Source organism: Zootoca vivipara, chromosome 1, assembly GCF_965207765.1.
Source record: "Zootoca vivipara chromosome 1, rZooViv2.hap1.1, whole genome shotgun sequence".
Lineage (NCBI taxonomy): Eukaryota > Metazoa > Chordata > Lepidosauria > Squamata > Lacertidae > Zootoca > Zootoca vivipara.
Window position 1 is genome coordinate 55,030,054 of NC_142582.1, and position 22,181 is coordinate 55,052,234.

A 22,181-nucleotide genomic window follows, 5' to 3' on the forward strand; every position below is an offset into this window, starting at 1 on the left:
GGGTGACAGTATGGATTGCCTCTCGCCCAGCGCAACAGTTCTTGGGACCCTGGGATCTTCGTATCTCCTGTGGATGAGCATGGGTGGACCTTGGAAAAGAAATGAGGGCACAAGAGCAAAGTTAGGGGGGGGGACTCAGTTTTAGACAAGAAGGAAGTAGAAATGATGGGTGTTCATTAGATTCCTGGAAGGGTTGCTGATTACTCAGGAGGCAAAAGATCTCATCCCAGAGCCTTAATCATCAAAACGGAGATTCATGGATCACAAGGAACAAAGACTCCTGGATCCACTTTCTTATTAGATACTCAGATGCATCAGCTTCATTCTAGAGGGACAGCGGGTGTGTGTGTGTGTGTGTGTACAGAGAGCAACTCCCTTCAGAAAACCTGCTTAACTCATTTTCTAACCTTATCTTCCACCCTCTTTTTGAGATGCTGAATAGTTATTAAACCACGACCTGCACTTTTAGAGAGACTTTACATGGACAGTCTACTCAACAATCCACATAAGAGGCAAAACAAATATCAGAAACAGTTCACATGGTGCGAATGAATACAGATGTACAGATCAGAGTGTGCAAATTTATCATCTGATGTGACAGGGATAAATCATGCATGTAAATTGCGCAGAAGGCAGGAAATGGACTATAAATGCAATAAAAAATAAGGCATTAAGAAGTGGAAGAAATGGAGGGAGCATCAAAGAGCACAAAGAGAATAAAAGACGAGTTGTTGAGCTGGATACTGTGTTATGTGAACAACACCTCTTGTGGGATTCACTACAAAGCCAAACTGAATTGTGTTGTGCATCTACAAGGACTTGAATAATATGAAGATTAAGGATAGAGTGGAAAAAGGAGACAGAGGGCAAGGAGATAAGAATTATATTAAAAGGAATGACATTCTGCAGATTGTAAGATGCTATGCCCAGGGAAAAGTCACTCGTTCTATATAAAGCAGGGGTCAAAGTTCTTGGAAAGAGGCTGGCTTCAGGAGAAGTGCATCAGGGATTCTGAGGAATTACAGAGGATACCACAAACACAACAATCTGCACATCTCTTGGTGACAATGAAAGTGTACCTGCAAGATTCCTCACCATGCAGCCCTGTTTATCTGAAGACAATTTGGAAACTTCAGCTAATCCAAAAATCCTGCACTGCAATATTCCTATCATTGCTGAATTATGAAGATTTTATTGGCTGCTAGTTTGTTTCTGTACCAAATACAAGGTGCTAGTGTTGAACTTTAAAGCACTTTATAGTTTGGGGTCTGGATAACTTAGGAGTCATTAGCATGGGTCCAAGAAGTTTTCTGCTAGACCCACACTTTCTAGGCACAAGTCCAAGTGGTTTTCCCTTGCCCTGCTCTTTTCCAAGGGAAAAACTGCTCTTTAGCAATAGATTGGAACAAATGGCAATCCGGCGGGAAAACCGAATTGCTGTTTGCTCTGACCAAGTGCTAAAGAGTGGTTTTTCCTGGGGAAGGCAGCAGGAAAAGAGAAAGTGTGGATAAGACCTTAAATCAGTGGCTTTCAACCAGGGGTGCCGCGGGCAACACTGGCCTCTGTCCCTCTTTCCTCCCCTTCTGATGCCCTCTCACGTCTCTGCCTCCCAAAGGCTTGCACAACTGTTTATTACAGCAGCACTGGCTACAAGCTCTGCAGGAGAATGGTGCTTCTGGGAGGCATCTCTCTTGGGGGAGGGGGAGCAGCTCAGGGACCAGGCGCGGCAGCTGCAGCTGCCCAGAGGACTCCCAAGGAGAGGGGAGAGGAGGCTGAGGGAACACACCCCAAGGGAGGGTGTTTGAAAAAGGGTGAGAGGCTGCCAGCTCTGCAGGCAAGGGGTGACATAACTGGGCTCTTGAGCCCCACAGGGATGCCACAGAAAGAAGGTAGTTGGTCAAGAGAGACATGGACTCAAAAAGGTTGAAAACCTCTGCCTTAAATGACTTCCTCTCATACTTCCCTGTTACAGGTGAGGTTGGCACCTTCTGAGTGTGGTGCTTTTTTGTTGTGGCATCCCATCTATGTCATGCTCACCCCCATGAGGTCATTGGGGAGATTGTCTTCATAACATAGGTTAAGGCATTTTTATGGCATTGGGTCTTTGGTGTGTGTGTGTGTGTATGTTAACATTCGGGGCTGCTCCAGATTTTTTGATTGCATACGACCTGTTTCTTCAGCACCCATCCTTATTTGATTGCAAAAGCATTTGTGGTGGTTAGAGTAGATCTGATCTTTACTAAGCATTCATTCTGATTTGTTTACAGGGTGGTTATATGACAGTGAGCATTCATCCTGATCTGCTTGTGGGGTGTCCCCGTTAATCCCTGGGTCATCCAATACTTTAAAATGCATTTCCCCTTCACTTCCCAGATGGGAAAAAGTCCAGGTTTTTAAAAGAAGCAGATTTTTAAAAAAGGGCAGAAGAGAACTTTAATCCGCTTGAATTGCACCAACCTAAAGTATTGGTATGAGCTTGAATCCCTCCCACAAAATTTTGAGCCTGGAGGCATCCTTAGATATGTGTTTTATTATTTTAGCGGTTTATATAGGATTGCCTGAGAACAAGGGTAGGGAAGCCGTGTTCTGAGCACAAGACTCCCAAAGCCGCTCTTTGTAAGGTTTCCTTTGTAAGAGGCCTGCTAGTTCAGGCCAAAGTCCCATCTGGTCCAGCGTCCTGTATTCACACTGGGCAGCCAGATGCCTGCGGAAAGCCTGCAAGCTGGACCTGGGGGCAACAACACTCTCCCCACTTGTGATTCCCAGCATTCAGAGCCATACTGCCTCTGTCCATGGAGGCAGAACACAGGCATTGATAGCCTCATCTTCCTTTAGGGCTGCACCACATTTTACAAAATTCCTACGGGCAAGAATCCTGTGTATACACCACCATGTGTGACAATCCTGCACCTCATGCACCTTAAGGGAATCAAAAATTCAGCTAGGTATCACAAGGTTCCTGCTCCTCCCTATAACAACTGCACCTTGCTTCTATAGCATCGCTCTTCCTAGTTCTACCACAAGAGGGAAGCACATGACACTACATTGCCCATCTTTGATGTGAGGGATGCCTTTTTTATATATAGCCTAATTAAGAACCACAAAGCAGCGTGCGCACAGCTATCAAGCTGTACATGCATGTGTGACCCAGCTCTGAGAAACAAACAACTGCACTGGAGTTCTTCTAGATGGCACTGGGCGTGTAGTGCAAAGTCAAAGGCTGTCATAATCTCTGCATGTTCCTGAGTGGTCTGCCCCCTCACAGGCCAGGGAACCTGAGTGCACAGACCGCTGTCCCTGCGCCCAGCAAATTCCCTGGCTCCCAGTCCATTCCCGAAGCCAGATCCTGCAGGGAGGGGGTCAAAGGAGCCCTATCTAATGCCTCCTCGCAAAGAAGATGCACCACATGTGGCAAACTCACAGCCTTTATTGATTAGCATCCAGGACGATGGAGATTCTGAAAGGGAAAGGTACGTAGATGACATTGCCAAGCAGATGCCCAACAAGGTTCCAGTGCCTTGGACTGCGGCTGGGCAGACAGCAGGGTGGCAGATACAGGGTCTCCATGCCAGAAACACCTTCACCTGTTGCACAACTGTCTGTCAAAGAGCTTGCAAGGGCTTGTAACACTGCAATGTTCTCTACATGGGGCTACCTTTGAAGGTGACCCAGAAACTACAACTAATCCAGAATGCAGCAGCTAGACTGGTGACTGGGAGCGGCCGCCGAGACCACATAACACCGGTCTTGAAAGATCTCCATTGGCTCCCAGTTCATTTCTGAGCACAATTCAAAGTGTTGGTGCTGACCTTTAAAGCCCTAAATGGCCTCGGTCATTTAGGAGGAGCGTCTCCACCCCCATCGTTCTGCCCCGACACTGAGGTCCAGCGCCGAGGGCCTTCTGGCAGTTCCCTCGTTGCGAGAAGCCAAGTTGCAGGGAACTAGGCAGAGGGCCTTCTCGGTGGTGGCGCCTGCCCTGTGGAACGCCCTCCCAACAGATGTCAAAAAGGAAAACAACTACCAGACTTTTAGAAGACATCTGAAGGCAGCCCTGTTTAGGGAGGCTTTTAATGTTTAATAGATTACTGTATTTTATTTTTCTGTTGGAAGCCACCCAGAGTGGCTGGGGAAACCCAGCCAGATGGGCGGGGTATAAATAATAAATTATTATTATTATTATTATTGGAACAGTGCAGGAGCCTGCCTGGGGGAAGTAAGTTAACAACTCCATTATCCCAGTCCCTGCCATTATCCCAGTCCCTGCCAGTTACTGCTCCATCAGCTGGTGTAACTTGAATTGGATTGCTCTGTTATTTGTCTTTTTTTCTAAGCTGAAAAGCCCTTCTTCCAACTACAGTCAAAGGAAACTATCAGTATGGAAAGACAATGAAATCTAATATTAGAACCTTTTTCTAACTCCCAACTGTTGCCAGGGGTCTGGCAACAAAACCGACCAAAGAATCAATATGTTCAAATAAATAAATAAATACGTGTTGGCCTACATATTAAAAATCATCATACAGATACATTTACGGTACTTTCTATCTAAAGTGGACATGGGGCACAAAGAGAGGCACTTATGAATTAAGCTTGATACATTTATGAGTCCAGCAAAAGTCCAGAAGTTAATGTTCCGTGTGTGATGGGACCCTCTTTGACTCCTTGCCTCAGGGCCCCCCTCATATGGCTGCATCCCAGGGATCAACTGTGTCTGTGATTTAGTGAATCCAGCAGACAGTTCCACACTTGCTGTGTTCTCTGCAGGCCAGCTCATTAATATTTCCCAGCAAACAGGAACTAGCTGATGGGAAGTGGGTGGAGACTAGAAGAGTGGGGGTGCTAGAAATAAGGAGACCCACTGGGAAGAAGTGGGGTGGAGAGTGAGCTTGGCCGGCTCTAGGTAGAGTCCCGGTGGTGCTGGGGCGCCGAGTTGGTAGGTGGGGCGCTGCGCGGCAAAGCCGTGCAGAAGCCATGCTGCGCACTGCGAGTGCGGGGGCGCCGGAGCGATCTCCGCCCCTCAGTGCCAGGGCGCCTGACCTGCTCGAGACTGCCCTGATAGCGAGGGACACAGGCAATACATAAAGAAAACTTTCAAGGTATAAAGAACATCAGCGGGAGCACACTGGTATCCTGCACTGCTCCAAGCAGCTTGGACTGGTGCACAGAACATTGAATTCACCCCATCTTATCTTCACATCAAGATAATGAAGCAGGTTAGGCTGAAAAAAACAGGGGCTTTGCCCAATGTCTCCCAGTAAGCTTCATGGGTGACCACAGGTTTGAACCCAATACTGTATCTGTCTCTTCCATTTACAAATCTTTCAACTAGGAGTATTCCACACTAGCTTCGGAGTCCTACCACACACAAGGGTGTATAGAGAAGGAGAAAAATAGATGCTATGGTGGCTTAATAACATGTGAAATGATTCCTTCCAAAAGCTTGCCAGGTAGTCTTACTTTTCTCTGCAGAGTTCTTAAGATGATGACAAAGTCACTAAAAGACTCATTGTAGCAATCCAGAGTGGATTTTTCTTTGACCTTTCAGGCCAAAAGAGGGGTGTAATAGAGAGGCCAAGGTACAATACTTGTAGCTATCACTACCGTAGGTCACCTGAATGCATAAAGTATATCATTATGGAACAGTTGATAATAGATCATTGCCTCTTACGTTAGGGAAGTATATATAAATGAAAAACAAGCAGGAAGGTAACACGCTTTTTCTTTGTTGAAAATCAATACATGAACTCACCTTAATATGTTTGAAATACAGCAGCTTATTGACCACAAATTTCAATAATGGACCTGATGCACAGCTAGCAATGTTCAAAACAGATTTAAATTTGGATTGCTACTCACTCCACTGCTTTTATCCCCTATGCAAACACATCTGTCTGGACGTTGTATAACCCTGGAAACCTTGTTTCATTATCCCCCACCCCCAAATAAATCAATAAGGATACAGTGACAAGTTCAAGAGAGGGGTTATTTTTATTATTTTTGAACAGGGCAAACATGGTCAGCTCATGGTGATGCAAAGCAGTGGGAGCCCCAAAATCTAGGAAATTAAAATATTGGGTAACCCTGGATGAAAGCAGAATGGCTGGTGCTGGGAGGGTTCGGACACAAAGCTGGGAGACCCTTCTCATAGATAACTTCTGTGTTTCATCAGAGTGTATGTCCCCCTGTTCAGCAGAGCAGCTTTGGCGGTGAGGTTTAAGATGTGGGAAATGGTTTGAGGAGAAAGGGATAATATTTTGCCCTGTGCTGCTTCCCCAGTCAAATTTGGAACCCCAACAGCAGTTTAAGGGTAATAAACAACAAAGGGTGATCCAATCATGGATCTCCTCCATAACATGCACTTTGGGCTTGAAACTCAAATAGCCTAGCTGCACTTATGCACACTCCAGTAACTTCTTGCGTAGATTACTGTGATGCATTCTACCTGAGGCTGTCTTTCAAAGCAGACTGAAAACTCAAGGTGCTCCACAATAGGGAAGCAAGATTGTTAACAGGGACTGGCGAATATGTTCCTACTACACCAGCACTTTGCCATCTGCACTGGCTGCCAGGATGTTTCTGGGTCAACTTGTAAGTGCCAATATTAACATTTAATGACTTCAATGGCTTGGAGCCTGGTTTCCTGAAGGATCACCTCCTCTCAGGTATACCTGCCTGGATCCTAAGAGCATCTTCAGAGGCTATTCTTCAGGTACTCTCCCAAATAAAGTGAGATGGATGACCACTAGGGAGAGGGCCTTTTTCTGAATCAACACCAGGATGGCACCTTGGTTGTACAATGCCTTCCCTAGAGAGGCTTGCCTGGCACCTACATTGCAGTTTTTTGGCGACAGTGGAGACCTTTTCTTACTTCTGCACTTTTTAACCTTTAAAACCTTGTTTTTCTATCTTGACCAGTGCTGTTTCTCTGTGGTTGGTTTTATTCTGATGTAGATTTAATTTGGTTTTTTTAAAATTTCATTTATTTATTTATTACATTTATATCCTACCTCCCCTCCAAGGTGTCGCCACCATTTTATCTTCAAAACAACCCTGTAAGTTGGGTTAAGAGGCAGTGACTGGCCCAAGGTCACCCAGTAACCTTTGTGGCTGAATAGGGATTTAAACCCTGGTCCCTAGGCCCTACACTCCAATACTCTTAACACTATACCACACTGGCTCTTCTGAATGTTTTTTTAATGTTTTAAAAATTGTACAACAGTCAGATAACTTACTGTTAATGGATGGTATAAAAATAAACCAGCAAGTAGTTCCAATTTCAGAGTCATCTGCGTAGGGTAGGACAAGAACTTAAGACTGGGTTTAAGTCTCGGCCTCACTGTTCTGGAAATGGAGGCTGAATTCTTTTAGAACACACACATATACGCAATGGGAGGAATTCAGCAAAGCGCTATGGCAATCATTCTGTCAGTGCATGCTTTTTAGTTTGCTAGACAAAATGATCCCCTTCTTCCCTCTTGTGCACTGTTCTGGGGGGGGGGGTTTCCTGACCCCCAAGCCAATTTCGGGATGGGGTGCAGGGGAGGAAAGGGGGGGAGTCCTTGTGCAGGCTAGTGGGATTTGTTAGTTGAATCTTCCTGCCGTGTGTGTGTGTGTGTGTGTGTGTGTGTGTGTGGAGAGAGAGAGAGAGAACATTTCTGGAAACACAAAAGGAATATGGTCAGATGTGCCTAATCCAGAATAAAGACCTTGCTTCCTCCAGACTTTATGGGAATATATACTGTGAATTATTATTATACTGAGCAAACCTGATAGCACTCACCATCAGCATCTCACTGGTCAGGGAGTTTACGAGGTCCGAGACGGATGAGCGAGGCTCTGTTTTATGGTCAGGCTCCTCGTGTTGTGTCTGTCCTGGCACAGGAGCTGTGTTTACCGCTTTGCCACCAGAGGGCAACCTGGGAGAGATAGGAGAAGCACATTATGCATACGTTTTGGAGACAACAGAAATAGAGGATTCAAGACAAGGAGGAAAAACATAGCTCCTGGCAGAACTAGAGAACTGAGGGCTAAACCTCCCGTGTCACTCTGATAACCCATCTCATTTCTGTGATTCTCCCTACAACTTACCCCTGTGGAATCCCAAACCAGCTTTACATACTTGCTTTTTCAATGTTTATTTCGAGCCTTTGGACTCGGGAACCTTCTCTTCTTCTGTCCCTTCTCTCCCCTCTCCCTGTCCTTTATTGACATTTAAGTTGTTAACCCTCTGAGGAGATGGGTCTGTCCTTTTTCTATGTCGCACTCTATGAATAAATAAAACACCCACCATATCACTTCATTCTTCTTGCTCAGGGTCTTTCCTGTTTCTGGATTTAAGATTATCACACACACACCCCTTCCATTTGGATGGACCATCTCCCCACCACCAAAAGACACCATATGGAACTACATGTCTTTCTCCTTCTGAGTATTTAGATACCATTTCTGTGCTGTGTCAATACATATGGGATTGAGCTGGAAAGGGCATACTGAAGCTTCATGGGTTGCAGGCTGGTCTGTGCGGGTACTTCCTGCAAACTCTCTTCCTGCCTCTCCAGTCCATTAACCTTCTCCAAATACAAACATTCCCTTTCACAAAGAGGCAACCGCCTTTGTTTGCTTTCCTTGACAGGCAATTTCTGAAATGACGTACGGCCAGATGGTTTCTCTGCCGGCCTCAGTGTATGCAGAGTTCCCGAGAAACCTGAGCACTGGGTGTCGACAGGATGTCTCACAAGGGCCCAGGGAAACAGCAGAATTGGGGCACTCTGCCTGGGTCAGGTTAGGTCTTTAGTTCAAAACTTGGCAACAGTTAATTAACTCTGTAACACCTCATCTTTTGCTAGATAGGTTTGGGCAATGCTGTTTTGGCTAGTCATCAATTATGCCTCCCGGTGCCATTTCTTATTGGGCATAATGTGGCAGCTGCTTTTCAAGTTACTTTTATTTACCATTCAGAGGGAAATTGATAAGTGGGAGCACCCTTGGAAATCCCCTCTGTTGATTGGTTTCCATTTTGTTCCCACAACAGCATTGCTACAAATAAGCAATGTGATTAAGGAAGCAACTGTCTTATTGCATACACATACAAATGTGCCTTCTTCCAGGGTCCTGTGCGCAAAACATCCCCCCCCCAGCTCCATGACTGCATTCATAACACGCCTGATTTTATGCCCCTCCCCTCACTTTTCAGGAAGGCTGTTGCAAGTTTGTTCACACCGTAGCCGTGAGAATGTTGGGGCTGAACGTGGGAGAGCCAGGCTCAAATCCTCACTCTGTTATAAAGCCCATGGGGTGGCGATGGGTCAGCTAGTATCTAACCAAGCTATTGTTGAGGAAAGGATAGGAAATCACTTTTCAGATGGCCAAGGGAAGTAGAGACAATGGATAACAAAGTACTACAAAGAGGGACTCACACAGTTTTATACAGAAGACCTTTATGTGCTATACTGAACACGTGGAGGAAATGTGCCAGATTGCATACGCCGCCTCCATTTCCACAGAGTGTTCAGCTGTGGGGAGAGAACTGCCCACAGGTGAGTTCTTTGCAGACAGTTGAATGAAGGGGTAGAGTTCAGGAACAGGGAGAGCACATAGTCTCACTCCCCACCCCATGCAGCAATGTAACTAGTGAAAAGGCCTGAAGAAAAAAGAATTGCCCATAAGCTTGTTGTTCTAGCCTTCTCCGTGTGTGTGCGCGTGTGCATGTGCATGTGCAGCACTGTGGTGAAAGACTCCTCTCTCAGTCTATGCACATTCATGTTGAAGATTGAACAGACATAGAAAGCTAACTTATACCACATCAGACTACTCGTCCATCTCTCCCAGCATTGCTTAATCTGACTGGCAGTGGCTCTCTAGGGCCTCAGGCAGAAGACTTCTTCTCATCACCTGCCAGGGATTGAGCCTGGAAGCTTTCGTATGCAAAGCAAGGGCTCTCTCACTGAGCTTAACTGCACATGTGGAGGGCTCTCATCATGCATTCAGGAACGAACTCTGAAAAATCAAGGTTTCCAAAGATGCAGAGAGGAGCCCTCCACGATCAGAATGACACCTGCCAATAATGGACAGTTTCTGGATTAAGTTTGATCAGCTGGACCTCATTCACACAAGTTTTCTATAGGATGTGGGGCAGGCGGAGGAGGGAAGCCTAAGAAAAATGCAGACACGCATTGTTCAGAGGCAGACAATTAATATCAAGGAGATGCTGCCCAAGAGGGAAAACCCAAAGACATTGATTATATACAGATAGCCTCTTGACATGTCACAAAGATGCTATAATAACCATAAGGAGAGAGACGAGCATATGCCAATGAACTTATGTAATGGCTCATTACATGCGCCTCTCCAGGCCGCTGACATGCAGACACATCACACACAAGATCCAAACACACTGGTACCCATCAATAAATACAGCAATACACATACACATAAATAGATCAACAAGCGTCAGGCTCATGCAGAGGGACAGACTCTTGGGTGGGAAATTCTAGATATAAAGATTGCACCCTGAGGCAGACTGACACATACAAAGATGCTGGGTTGTACACTGACATACAGACTAGCACATGCATGCACAGATAAAGGAGACCAGAATAGCTGAAGACCAAAAAAAGAAGAAGTTAAAAATAAAGTGAGAGCAAATGTGTGTGTGTGTATGTGTGTGATTGACTGTCAGAAGGTATGACAAATCCAGAGTTATTTTTGCAACCCCAGAGTACTGGATCAGCTGCAAGGCTGTCTGGGAGTTGGTGAGTGCTGCAGAAGTCACAGGATAGGGAGAGAGATAGAGAAGAGAGAGAAAGAAAGAAGAGAGGGTGCCTTTCATCCCAGGATCTGCAGGATGCCTCCTGCTGGAACGGAAACAGGGTGGAGAAAAGTGTAGCAGGAGAGAAACAGGCACCCATATGCACACACACATCCACACACACCCACACACCACAAAGATTAGTAGAGGAGGAACAGCCACCACACAAGGAGAACAAGGCACTGGACTGGAGCTGCCGAGGTTGACAAGGGGGAAAGTTCAGGCAGCAACAAGAGCAGCAAGGCTAGAAGAAGGAAGAGGAGAAAGTGCAAGGAGGATGAGGGTTGAGGATATATTACATTGGGGTATGGGATGGCAGAACATCGTGTGATCACTGCTGAGGAGAGGAGAGACTGAGGTAAAAGGGATTTCAATGCAACCAGAACAACCCCTGCCTCCCTCACAGCAAGCCCCCAAAGACTGCATCACAAGCCCCTCTGCAATCATTGTACAATCATCAACATTCCATAGGCCAGGCAGGCAGAAAAGGTGGGGGGCAGGCAAATAAAAAGAGGCAGGAGAATGTGGAAGAGAGGCATAGGGAAACAAAGAAGCAGTATGGTGAGTGTGCAGAGGAAGCAAGGGAGAAGTTGACCACAGGTGGAGAGGGAAGAAGCAGAGACAAAATTCCACAAGGAAGGCAGGGAGGGAGGGGAACAGGTTGAAAGACAGAGCTTGAGACAGATGTCCAATTCAGACATTACTGAGTCTGGTAGTAGCTGCCAAGATCCCCACTGCTCCATCGCAGGAGGCTTTAGTAATGCATTAAGCTCTGATCATAGATGGGTATGCTGATCACATCACTCTTTCCCACACTGTCAGCCTCCAGAGAGAGGGGGAGCAGTGGTTTGGAAAGGAATGGTGTGACCAGTGGAGCAGCTTGCGATCAGAGCTGAATGCATTACCAAGGAGATGGGGGACCAAACTAATACGTGGGAAGTTGTTTTCCTGAATCTCAGTAAAGTATCAAGGGCCTCACAGGAAAACAAGAAAGGCAGGTGGTAACCATGACTTCTTCTGATTCAGAAAGTTGTGTGTGTTTTTTTCAAATATCAGATACAGGAACTGAAGACAGGAAGCTCTAAGAGATGCTGAGTTCCTGAGGCACAGACAAATGAACAGTTCATATCTCCTTACATCTCCATTGATTCTGCTATCCTGCATGAGATCTGCACAACATTTGGGATTAGGTTTAGGTTTCCTTGTCTGGCACCAGAATTTCTCCATTAAGTTGTTTGTTCAGACACGACACGAGGACACATTCCAGATTAAACTGACAACATACCCTCCAATCGTCCCTTATTTTCCAGTAACATTCCTGGAATTACAAAAGCCATCCTGGCTTCTGATTTGATTCCAGAATGTCCCAGGGATGAGCTGGTGCTGGCATTTGCAGTGGTGCTGCGCTCTCACGCAAGTCAGAACACAACACCCAAAAATGCCTTTTGGTGTTGCGCTCTCACATAAGCCCCCTGACTTGCGTGGCACCAAAAGATGTGTGGTCCCTATTTTCATCAGGGGAATGTTGGAGGGTATGTAACAGCCCTAAGTGCAAGATTACGATAATAATAATTTCCGTATGAGCTCTGAGTTTTCTGCTCCTACGGTGTAACTGTATAGAACTTAATAGAAGCTAGGAAGTCTAGGAAGACAATTGTTGCATGCCTGTACTAAAGCAGGAGTGGGGAGCTGCTAGTCCAGGGGTCAGGTGTGAGCTGGGAGCCTCTCCATGTGGCCCATAGCAACCTCCCGCCACTCCTTTGGTGCCAATGGAAGAGTCTCCCAATCTCAACTGTTGCACAGGGAGTGTTTTTTGTGTGGAAGGGTGGTTTGCAGCTGCCTCTACATCCTGTGGACTGCAGTGCCCCTTATAACCCCCCCTGTCAATTAGGTTTGAAAACAGCCTTCTATCGGTGCCAGCTAAAGGCCCAGAAAGTGATATACAGTGAGGGCCACAGCTTCCAAAAGAAGTGAGAAGAATCTAACCCCCCTGCTTTGGGCAAACTGGAGAGCCTTCATTTCCCCATATTAACCATGGAAGAAGCTTACAAAAGCACAGCTCTTTATCTGTGGGATTCCCTCCAGACTAACAATGTGAAATGGAAAAGGCTCTTCAGAGCCAATCACTGCAAAACATCTCTTACACATACAGTGGCCATGTGCCCAACTCCTTCTTGTCTTGAAATTATGGGAATCATTGTGTGATGGATGCAATAAACACATGTAGGTTTCTTATTACTGAAGCTGGTTACAAGAGAGAATGTTCTCATCAAGCTGGGACTGGGGTGGCCTGATTATGTAGGAGGTAGAGGATTTCCCCAGATGGGATGTGCACAGAATGGGCATGTGCCGGGAGAAGGTACATCCTCTCCCACTGAATTGTTATGGCCTAATAGGACTCTTTATTCACCTGCTACTACTTAAAATTGCAGGTTGAAAAAGCAAGGATCAACTATGCAATTGGGTGATCAAATGGGAAGTGCTAAAATATGTAGTGAAATATAGCCTCAGCAAGTTAAAAATAGTCAGCAGGCGAGAACGGTGCCAGTTAATTAATGCACTGATCATGTGAAATCTGCTCCTTCGCACCTCCTCTCCTTAAAAGATGGAATTTAACGTACACGTGGAAGTGTTTGAGGCCTCTGCTTCTAGCTAGGCACTTCCTCTCCGAGAACCTATTTTGTGAGTCACACAATATGACCCTGTTAGATCCCATTAGTCAAGTGAGGGAGTGTATGGGAAGGGGAAAACAAGGAAGGAGAGACTATTATTGCTTCATAGGGAGCCACCTGGAGGTCCTGAGGGTAGCTCTGAATTAGGAGTGTTAGTGTGCCTATTGCATCTTCAGGAGAAGGATGTGCCGCACCCAGGTAGTTTGGGATAGGCTGTATTATGACCAGGGCCCCCAATGTATTAGTCTTCCTAATGATGAATTCCAGACCTGGCAAAAGGGCCCAGTCACAATATTGGTAGCCATGGAGTCAGGGCAGATATCTTATGTACCTGGCAGCAGCAGTGATATATTCTACATATGGTTTCTGTTTACAGTCATGAAATTAATTAACATGACTTAGTTAGGTCCATTGATTGCAATGGGTCCACTTGAAAACTTAGTTGACCACCACCCTTAATTTATTATTATTGAATTTTTACTGCCAGGAAGGCAGAGAGGCGCTTGTGGAATCATCTGCTTCGGGTGCCACTCAGCCACGGGCATTATACACTTTAGCTCGGTGGGGGTGGGTTCGATACTGTTTGCCTCAGGGAGCAAAATGTATTGGCCCAACCCTGCACACTCCCCACACACTTACTATTGGACTGGACAGGGAAGAGAGAAGGAACTGGATGGAGCTGAAGAGATGTAAAATGAGGAGGGCTTATACGAGGATACATTCCCACCAGAGTACGCGCTTGTGAAAGGAATTGCCATTTTTTTCCAAAGGGAGCTGACCATCAAGGAGGAAATGAGGTTCCAAGCAGGAGGGAAGAGTATTGCTAGGCTGGCTTAGATGTTGCACCAGACTCAACGCTGGAGCTTCCTTATTTCCTGCACCAGCCTTCCAACTCTCATGAAGGATAGCCCCTTGTGAGGCTTTCTTTCCTCTTGCCGAAAGCCCCTGTCTCCTACTCATACCTCTTGTCCCCCTGAGAGTTCTGGTTCTGTTGGTTTCCAGTGTTTTGAAGATCAGGTATATTGGCAAAGTCGTCCTGTTCTGAAAGCCCCAAAACAAGGGACAACACCACCATGCGGCCTTCCCTGTCCAGAGGGGATCCAGCCAGGGGAGCGATGAGGCCCCAGGTTCAGTGAGCAGTAGGCAGGTTGAAAAACGACAGACAGACAGAAAAGAGAAAAAGAACAGAGCATAAGAAATGAAACCGGTGAGAAAACAGCATTGTAGCACTACAATGAAAAGAGATTTTTAATATCTATCTGCTGTACAAAGCATTAAATCCCCAGGCTTTCTGGGTACAATTCAGAGGCGAGAGAGCATAGGAAGCAGATGAATCACCGTGATACTGTGCAGGAAGGGCTGCACAAGACTGTGCCCTTGGAGTATCTAAATGTGCAAATATCCTGGAGACAATGCGAGGTTGCCATTATGGCCTCTTTTTTTTGCACAGAACAGCAACTTCATCTGCCTCCAGAGGCATCAATTTATCCATAAACCACATGAATATGAACTTGAAAATAGACCAACATTATGAAGTTAGTCTCCTCCTGAAACTGTGGGTGTCTAACATGGAAAGACAGTGATGTGGATATCTCACCTAATGTCACCTCACCTCTGCATTAAGTAGTGATTAGGTACTAATCCAAGAAGCTGCAGCTGCTGCTATGAGAGGGATGAGGGTGAGCTAAGATGACACTTCAGAAGATGAGGAGTGCCTAAAGTTTGGTGCAGAAGGCAAGACTGCCTGGTGACTTTGCGATATCACATAATTAACACCGATTGTGACTCATTGGATGGTACTTAAAGATGGTACAGGTTAGGAACAAGAAATGGAGGTTAGTGATCTCATAGGAGGTTCATGATTATCATTCTTTGAAACCAAAGATGGCTGCAGGAAGCGTCATTGTTGTTAGTTTGAAAAAGCAGCATCACACAAATAGCTGAACAATTTGCTGCTGTGTTGCACAGAATGTTAGCTTGCTGCTAGATTGTTGGTACAGCCGTTAGGTGGCCGGAGCATTTATTTAATGCCTTTTGAATTTGAAAGTGGATCAGTATTGAACAAGAGGAAACCCTAAGGGAATCAATATACTGTATTTGCTCAAGTCTAATGCGCCATTGAATCTAATGCACGCCTCAATTTTCAGAACCTTGAAACCAAAAAAAGTATTTGCTAGTGAATGTAAATGTGCCATCGAATCTAATGCGCACGTTAATTTTTGCAACGTAATTTGGCCAAAAAAAGGGGAGCAGTAGATTCTAGTAAATATGGTATATAGCAAATTGACAATGACTGTTACAACTTTCAGATCAGGGATTTCCTGGGAGAATTCCATGTTTCCCCATCCACCCTGTGGTGCAGGATGGAGAAACATGCTTAAATCCTTGGGACGAATTTAATCTGTGACTGCACTGAGTGATGTCATGGCAGTGTGAAACCCCACTAGCAGGACACAGGTAGTCACCTTGAAGCATGACCCTTATAAACTTGTGTCAGTTTTGTGCTCATTTCTGCAGAGGGCCTGGGGATTTTCAGATCTGAACAGGAACAAGCTCCTTCTTTGTCTTTTTTTTTTATTTTGGCCTTTGTTTGAAAGCAGCTGCCCTATGTGGCCCCAGGCTGTTGAGGGTAGTGCAAACAACAAACAGTGCCATGACCCCAGTTCAAGTGCTGTGCCTCTCCCAACAAAGTGTGATGTACCCGCTCTCTGACATGCATGCACCGCTACTCATCACGCCTTGTGAAACCTTTCACATCTCTGAATTCAGAATGGGTCAGTGCACTCATAAGACTGGAAAAGGTGCTGGGGGAAAAAGCTCTGGGCAGGGAATCTGTGTAATTAGATTTGAAGCTGTTGAGCTGCATGTATGGGGGGGGGAGATCAGATAAGCATGATGTTTGCAGAGTGAGAGAGAGCAAGAAATAGCAGGAATTGTGACATGCCAAACAGCATCCTGGAACCAAATATATCCAGGTAGGAGCATCATTATCTGTTCTTTCCACTTTTCCCTCAGAGATTGAAGGATGTCTAATAAATAGATCATAATACAGTCCCTTTGATAGTAATCAGACAAGGTGCATGGCTTCAATATTAAAATACAAGGCCACCTGAAGCTTGCTGCATTCTGGCTCAAATCTTGCTGCTGGCTTACAGTCTGACCTTGAGGAAAGACTAAGCCTATCTGTGCCTCATTTGATTTGATTTGCCCAGTCTGTAAACAGGAAAAAGATTATGTGGAAGCTCCAATATTGAGAGAAATAATCCACGACAGCCAAAATGTTGGAAAGCAGAAGTGCTGAAGAACTGAAATCCTTCCTGGCCACTTTCCTGCTCTCTGCTATGGCTGCACTCATAACCCCACCACCCGGGGAGTAAGCTCCACTGAATTCAGTAGGGCACCTCTGACTAGACATCGTTGGGCCTTTTGTACCCAACTCTCCTGAAGCTGTTTCTATCCCAGAACATACCCTCAAATTTCTGGATGGATTGGTTGCAGTCAGCTTGCTACAGCCAGGAAGTCAGGTAAATAAATGGAAATGAAATTGAGTATAAGAATTAGTTTTGCTGAGATAATATTGCCATGATTTTTCAGAAGGGCTGAGCCGAGCATGCATAAGAATAATTTTCATGGGGAGATGAAATCTGTTCCCCCTCCTCTGAAAAGAAGAACATTTTGTTTTATGCAAGTTCACTTGATCATACAAACACAGCTGGCATGATGCACCCTGGTCTATTATCTTTGCTTTGCACATACTGTGGTCTGAATGATACTAATAGTTGGGAGTATTGAGATTCATAAAATCTGGCTGGACAAGATGACCTTCAGCTTTCACTCAGCATTCCATAGATGTAGCAGCTTCTATTAGTGACTGCTCCCAGGACTCTGCCATTGTGGATTCATAGCCAAAGGGTCTAAATTACTGCAACAAATGGATATAATATGGGTTGGGACTCAGAATAATCTCATTTAACACTGCCCAGGTATTTAAATGGATGCGACTACACACTTTCACATAAACCCTGGAAGCTGCTGGCATCAGACACTGGCTACACCCTGGGAAAGGCTTTGATTGGCTGGCTGGACACCAGTGAGTTAGGGACTTCCCAAGAGGACTGAGCGAATGAGATCAATAGTGGGTCCAATGATCAAGAAGGCGGCTTCTGCACATGCTGCAGAGAGAAGTGAGGGGCAGATGGGTCTCATCAACCTGGAAAGATAACCCACCTAGGAATTGGAATACTCTGGTCCTAAACCTCCAGTACCTTGTAGGATATCTTCAGGAGGAGAAAAGATTAAGGAGTAAGCCCTACACAAATCCGGAGTGGAGTCCCTAAGACAGTTGTATGCCTCCTTCCACTAACTCCTGCAGCCCAGCTGGTGCCAAATGTATTGCTCCGCTTTCCTTTGGACTACATCACCGAAGCCAAGTCTTGTTGCCTGGGCAGCATAGTCCCCACCCTCTATACACTGCTCAGGCTTGTACCTTGGGGAGGTTACTTCGGTGCTGCTATCACAGCGGTTCGATTTCACCCCCGGAGGCGCATGCCATTGTCTCTAGAGACAGACAGATGCCAACAACAACAACTTTAGCAGCCTACTCAGATGGGGGCGGGGGGAATCATCTTAATTGCAGCCGAGTGCCTTGACAGAGGTCTCTTTGCTTGCTCTTTCAAAGACCAAGATGGCAAGCTGGATGCCCAGCACCCTTTGCAAACCACCCCACATCTGTCATAGATCCAGGGTCTAATCTATCTGAACTCTTCTTGCATTCAGACCCAGCTCTGGGGTGGCCATAAATAGGAGCAGGCTAACTAGCTTTCACACTGGCACTTTGCTGGTAGACACTGTAAGGTAAAGGTAAAGGTAAAGGGACCCCTGACCATTAGGTCCAGTTGTGACCGACTCTGGGGTTGCGGCGCTCATCTCGCGTTATTGGCTGAGGGAGCCGGCATACAGCTTCCAGGTCATGTGGCCAGCATGACAAAGCCACTTCTGGTGAACCAGAGCAGCACACGGAAATGCCGTTTACCTTCCCGCCGGAGTGGTACCTATTTATCTACTTGCACTTTGACGTGCTTTCAAACTGCTAGGTTGGCAGGAGCAGGGACCGAGCAATGGGAGCTCACCCTGTCGCGGGGATTTGAACCGCCAACCTTCTAATCGGCAAGCCCTAGACTCTGTGGTTTAACCCACGGTGCTACCCACGTCCCTCTGGTAAACTGTGTAGATGGCATTAATGTGCATGTGAATCACACAGATCCCATTTTTGCATGTCTAGCCTACTTTTGTGCACTTTCACAGACACTTGAGCACCTTATGTTTAAATCTGTCTCAATGTTTCCCCATCCACATTGTGAAGGTGCTCGAGCCCACTATTTGCACTACGGTATATCTATTGTCCCTTGTCAGCAACTGTGCTGCAGCATTGTGCACTACCTGCAGCTTCCAGATCAGGTGAAAGGAAAGCCACACATTGCATTGCAGGCATCCAACCTTGAAGTCACCAATGCCTGAACTACTGTGGCCAAGCTCTCCCAGCCCAGAAACAGCCATGTCAAAATTGTCTCCCTTGCAAAACAGGTAAATGGTGCTTCTAGCCTCTGAGGCTCCCTGGGCCTCCAGCGACAAAGCTGAATCCCAAAATACTCCTGAACTGCATGACTGCTCCTTCAAGGAGAGTGCACCCCATCCAAGATCGACAAATTTCTCAGACATGGGAACCACTCACCCACAATGCATCTACCTTGCCTGGATTCCAGCTCAGCTTATTTCCCCTCATCCATCCCATCACTACATCCAGGCACTGGTCCAGAGCCCACACAGATTCTCCTGATTCAGATATTATGGAGAAACAAAACTGAATGTCATCAGCATACTGATGGCAATTTGCCCCAAAACTTACAATTACTTAATAATCCAGTTCCTAGCAAGCACTCTCCAGCCTTGGTGTTTAGATGTGCAGCAGCAGCAGCAGCAGCAGCAGCAGCAGCAGCAGCAGCAGGAGGAGGAGGAGGAGGAGGAGGAGGAGCAACAGCAGATAAGTGCTTTAAAATGTTGCAAATGGCTGAAGGTCCAACCTTGCTCTTTGGCCTAGATGGTAAATGGCAGGAAGTGCTCTTTACAATATTCGGAGGGAGATTCTGCAGATCACTAGGTCAACCAGCCTTTGCCCTGGCAAGGCACCCCTAAGAGGGTTGGGTATGAGATGTACTTTTGAAAAGAAAATCTGTTTGAGCCAATGTGGTGGGTCAAAAAACTTGCACTTCAATTTCAAAAAGAAAAAAAAGGCAATTTTGGCCACTGTGAAACATGCTTGAAATTTGCTTTGGTGGAAGGTTTTTGCTGTGCCATTCCACAGACGAAACAAATTTTTTAAGGTGCATATGCACAATTAAGGGAATGCCTGCATGTATATCCAGAGCACCATTTCTAGAATATACAGAGGGCAAAGCAGTAGCAATTGAGGGGAAGAGCGAGAGCCTATCAGCACATAACTCCTCTGCCTATTTGTTACTCGGCCAAGTTCAAGGTGTTAGTATATAAAGCCCTTAACAGCTTGGGACCAGTTCACCCTTATCCCATATGTGCCCATTAGACTGGCACTTTTACAGGTGTTATTTAACTTTCATTCTGAAGTTGTAAGAAATTGATCTTCTAGTGTGGCAGCACTTACTGTTTGGAACTCCCTGCCTATTGACATCAGGCAGGCATCTTCACTGTATTCCTTCAGGTGCCTACTTATAACATATATGTCTAGGCAAGCCTATAGAAGTTACCTGCATTTTAGTTTTATAATTGTGTTGATTTATTTATTTTTAATAAATATGTTTGATACCAATTTTCAACTGTGTTTTTATTTATTATTTCAATATTCTATTTTATGTTGTTGTAAATCACTAGAGGAATTTGTTTTTTTCTATTTTAACAGCAAAATCCTATGCATAGGATTGCAGCCTCCAATATATGTTTGGAGGATGGCAATGAGAGAAAGGGCCTTTTCTGTAATAACCCCCCTTAGCTCTTCTTCCCACTTATGGAATGCTCTCTCCAAGGAAGCTCACTTGGTGCTGACTGTCATTCTTCTGGCATCAGACAAAGGTGTTTCTATTTTCCTGGGTACTTGGGACTGTTTTTTCATGTTTATTCTTACATTATTCTTGTTGTTGGATGATTTTTCTGGATGAACATTTCCAGTACATTTGTATTGTTCTAATGGATCCTTTGTTGTATATTTATATTTTGCATTTTATTGCTTTTTGAAACAATGTACATCCAGAATAATCTAAACTAACTAAAAGATACATGCATTTGATTGACACATACAGGATAGCATTGTGAGATTGCTCATCCATAGGATTATTGGTGTATGCCTTGGGAATTCCAAACTGATAAATAGGCTACAAATACATTATTATTATTATTATTATTATTATTATTATTATTATTATTATTATTTTAATAAACAGATTTCCAGGTGGTTTCTACTCTACTGTTGAATAATGGTTGAAAGCAGCCTAGAGAAAGAAAATGTTTTGGCTAAAGGCGAGACTTCCCATTTGGCTCTGGGACCACTGTCAGATCCAGTAGAAATGACCTTTACAGGGCAGTGTGAGATGCCGACCAACCTCTCTGCTTTGAACCTTCATTTGTGAAGGTTGAAAGGAAAATGGCAAAGTGTGTGCTAGCTCCTCATCGCATCCGCATTGAGGTTAAATGGTTTTGCAGTCATGCAAGATAACAGTTTGCTTTCTTTTCCCATATATTTTTCTGTTACAGAACCACTCTATTCCACCCCCTGCCCACTTAAAGGTGCTTCTTTCTAATGATTTCCAAAGGGGTAGCAATGTTAAGTCTGTTGTGGCACAAACAGCAGAGACTTGTGACACTGTAAAGACTAGTTATGGCATAAGCTTTTGTGGACTAGAATCCACTCCAGGAGGTGCTTCAATGAATTTCATGTTCAGAAATACCACGTGGTATAGACCTATTAACACAGTACCAAATGGTACAGTCCTCCTGAAGGGTGCTTCCCCTTTGCAAAAAAAACCCCCACAAAAAACAAAACTCACCAGAAACATCAGGGTAAACAAAGGGTAAAGGCAAAGCACCAATCTTTCCCCCATAAGTACACTATATTTAAATGGTATAAGCTTTTGAACATGAGGCCCTTGCTTACACCCAAAGTTTCGAATCTAAAGTGATACTGGGAATGTTATGAAAAGTGAATACGGAGGAAGCAGGATGCAAATGCGGGGGCTATCATGGTTTGTAGTACACTGAGAAGCCTTGCTCACCAAGTCTTGTGTTCCTTGGCTTCAAAATAAAGCCCAGCAATTGTTCACAGATCACTTCACTGACCTCAGCAAAAGCTGTGGAGACCAAGAAAACGTCTGCTATAAATAGCTTAAACGCTGTTCTGTAGGCACTGTTCGCTGCCAGCCAACACGCAGTCATCTCCACCTTCTGTTCTACAAGGACGGCAATCACATCTACGAGATGGTGTCACTCTTCAATAGTGTGCCTAGCAAATGTGTGTGATGAATTCAGAATGGTGGCCCTTCTGTTCTATGAGAGCACCATCATTCCCACCGACAGTGAACCAATTGGCAAGGCTCACTATAATATGCCAACTGGTTTTTGTTTTTGGTTGGGGGGGGGAGTCTCAATCGTGCAGGGGAAAGCATGTAGCAGAAAGGCAA

At 45.3% G+C, this 22,181-nt stretch overlaps 1 protein-coding gene across 2 annotated transcripts in view; it reads right to left on the reverse strand.

Annotated features, from left to right (window-relative positions):
- SYT7 (synaptotagmin 7) overlaps positions 1-22,181 on the reverse strand; it is a 217,177-nt gene that overhangs the window by 21,983 nt on the left and 173,013 nt on the right. Inside the window, exons 7-8 of one of the 2 annotated variants that reach the window (XM_035123676.3) lie at positions 14,442-14,564; positions 7,781-7,916 (exon numbers count right to left, since the gene is read on the reverse strand). In XM_035123676.3, the coding sequence (XP_034979567.1) occupies positions 7,781-7,916; positions 14,442-14,564 (259 nt within the window). The remainder of the gene's footprint in view (positions 1-7,780; positions 7,917-14,441; positions 14,565-22,181) is intronic. The other variant, XM_035123666.3, reaches the window with a different exon arrangement.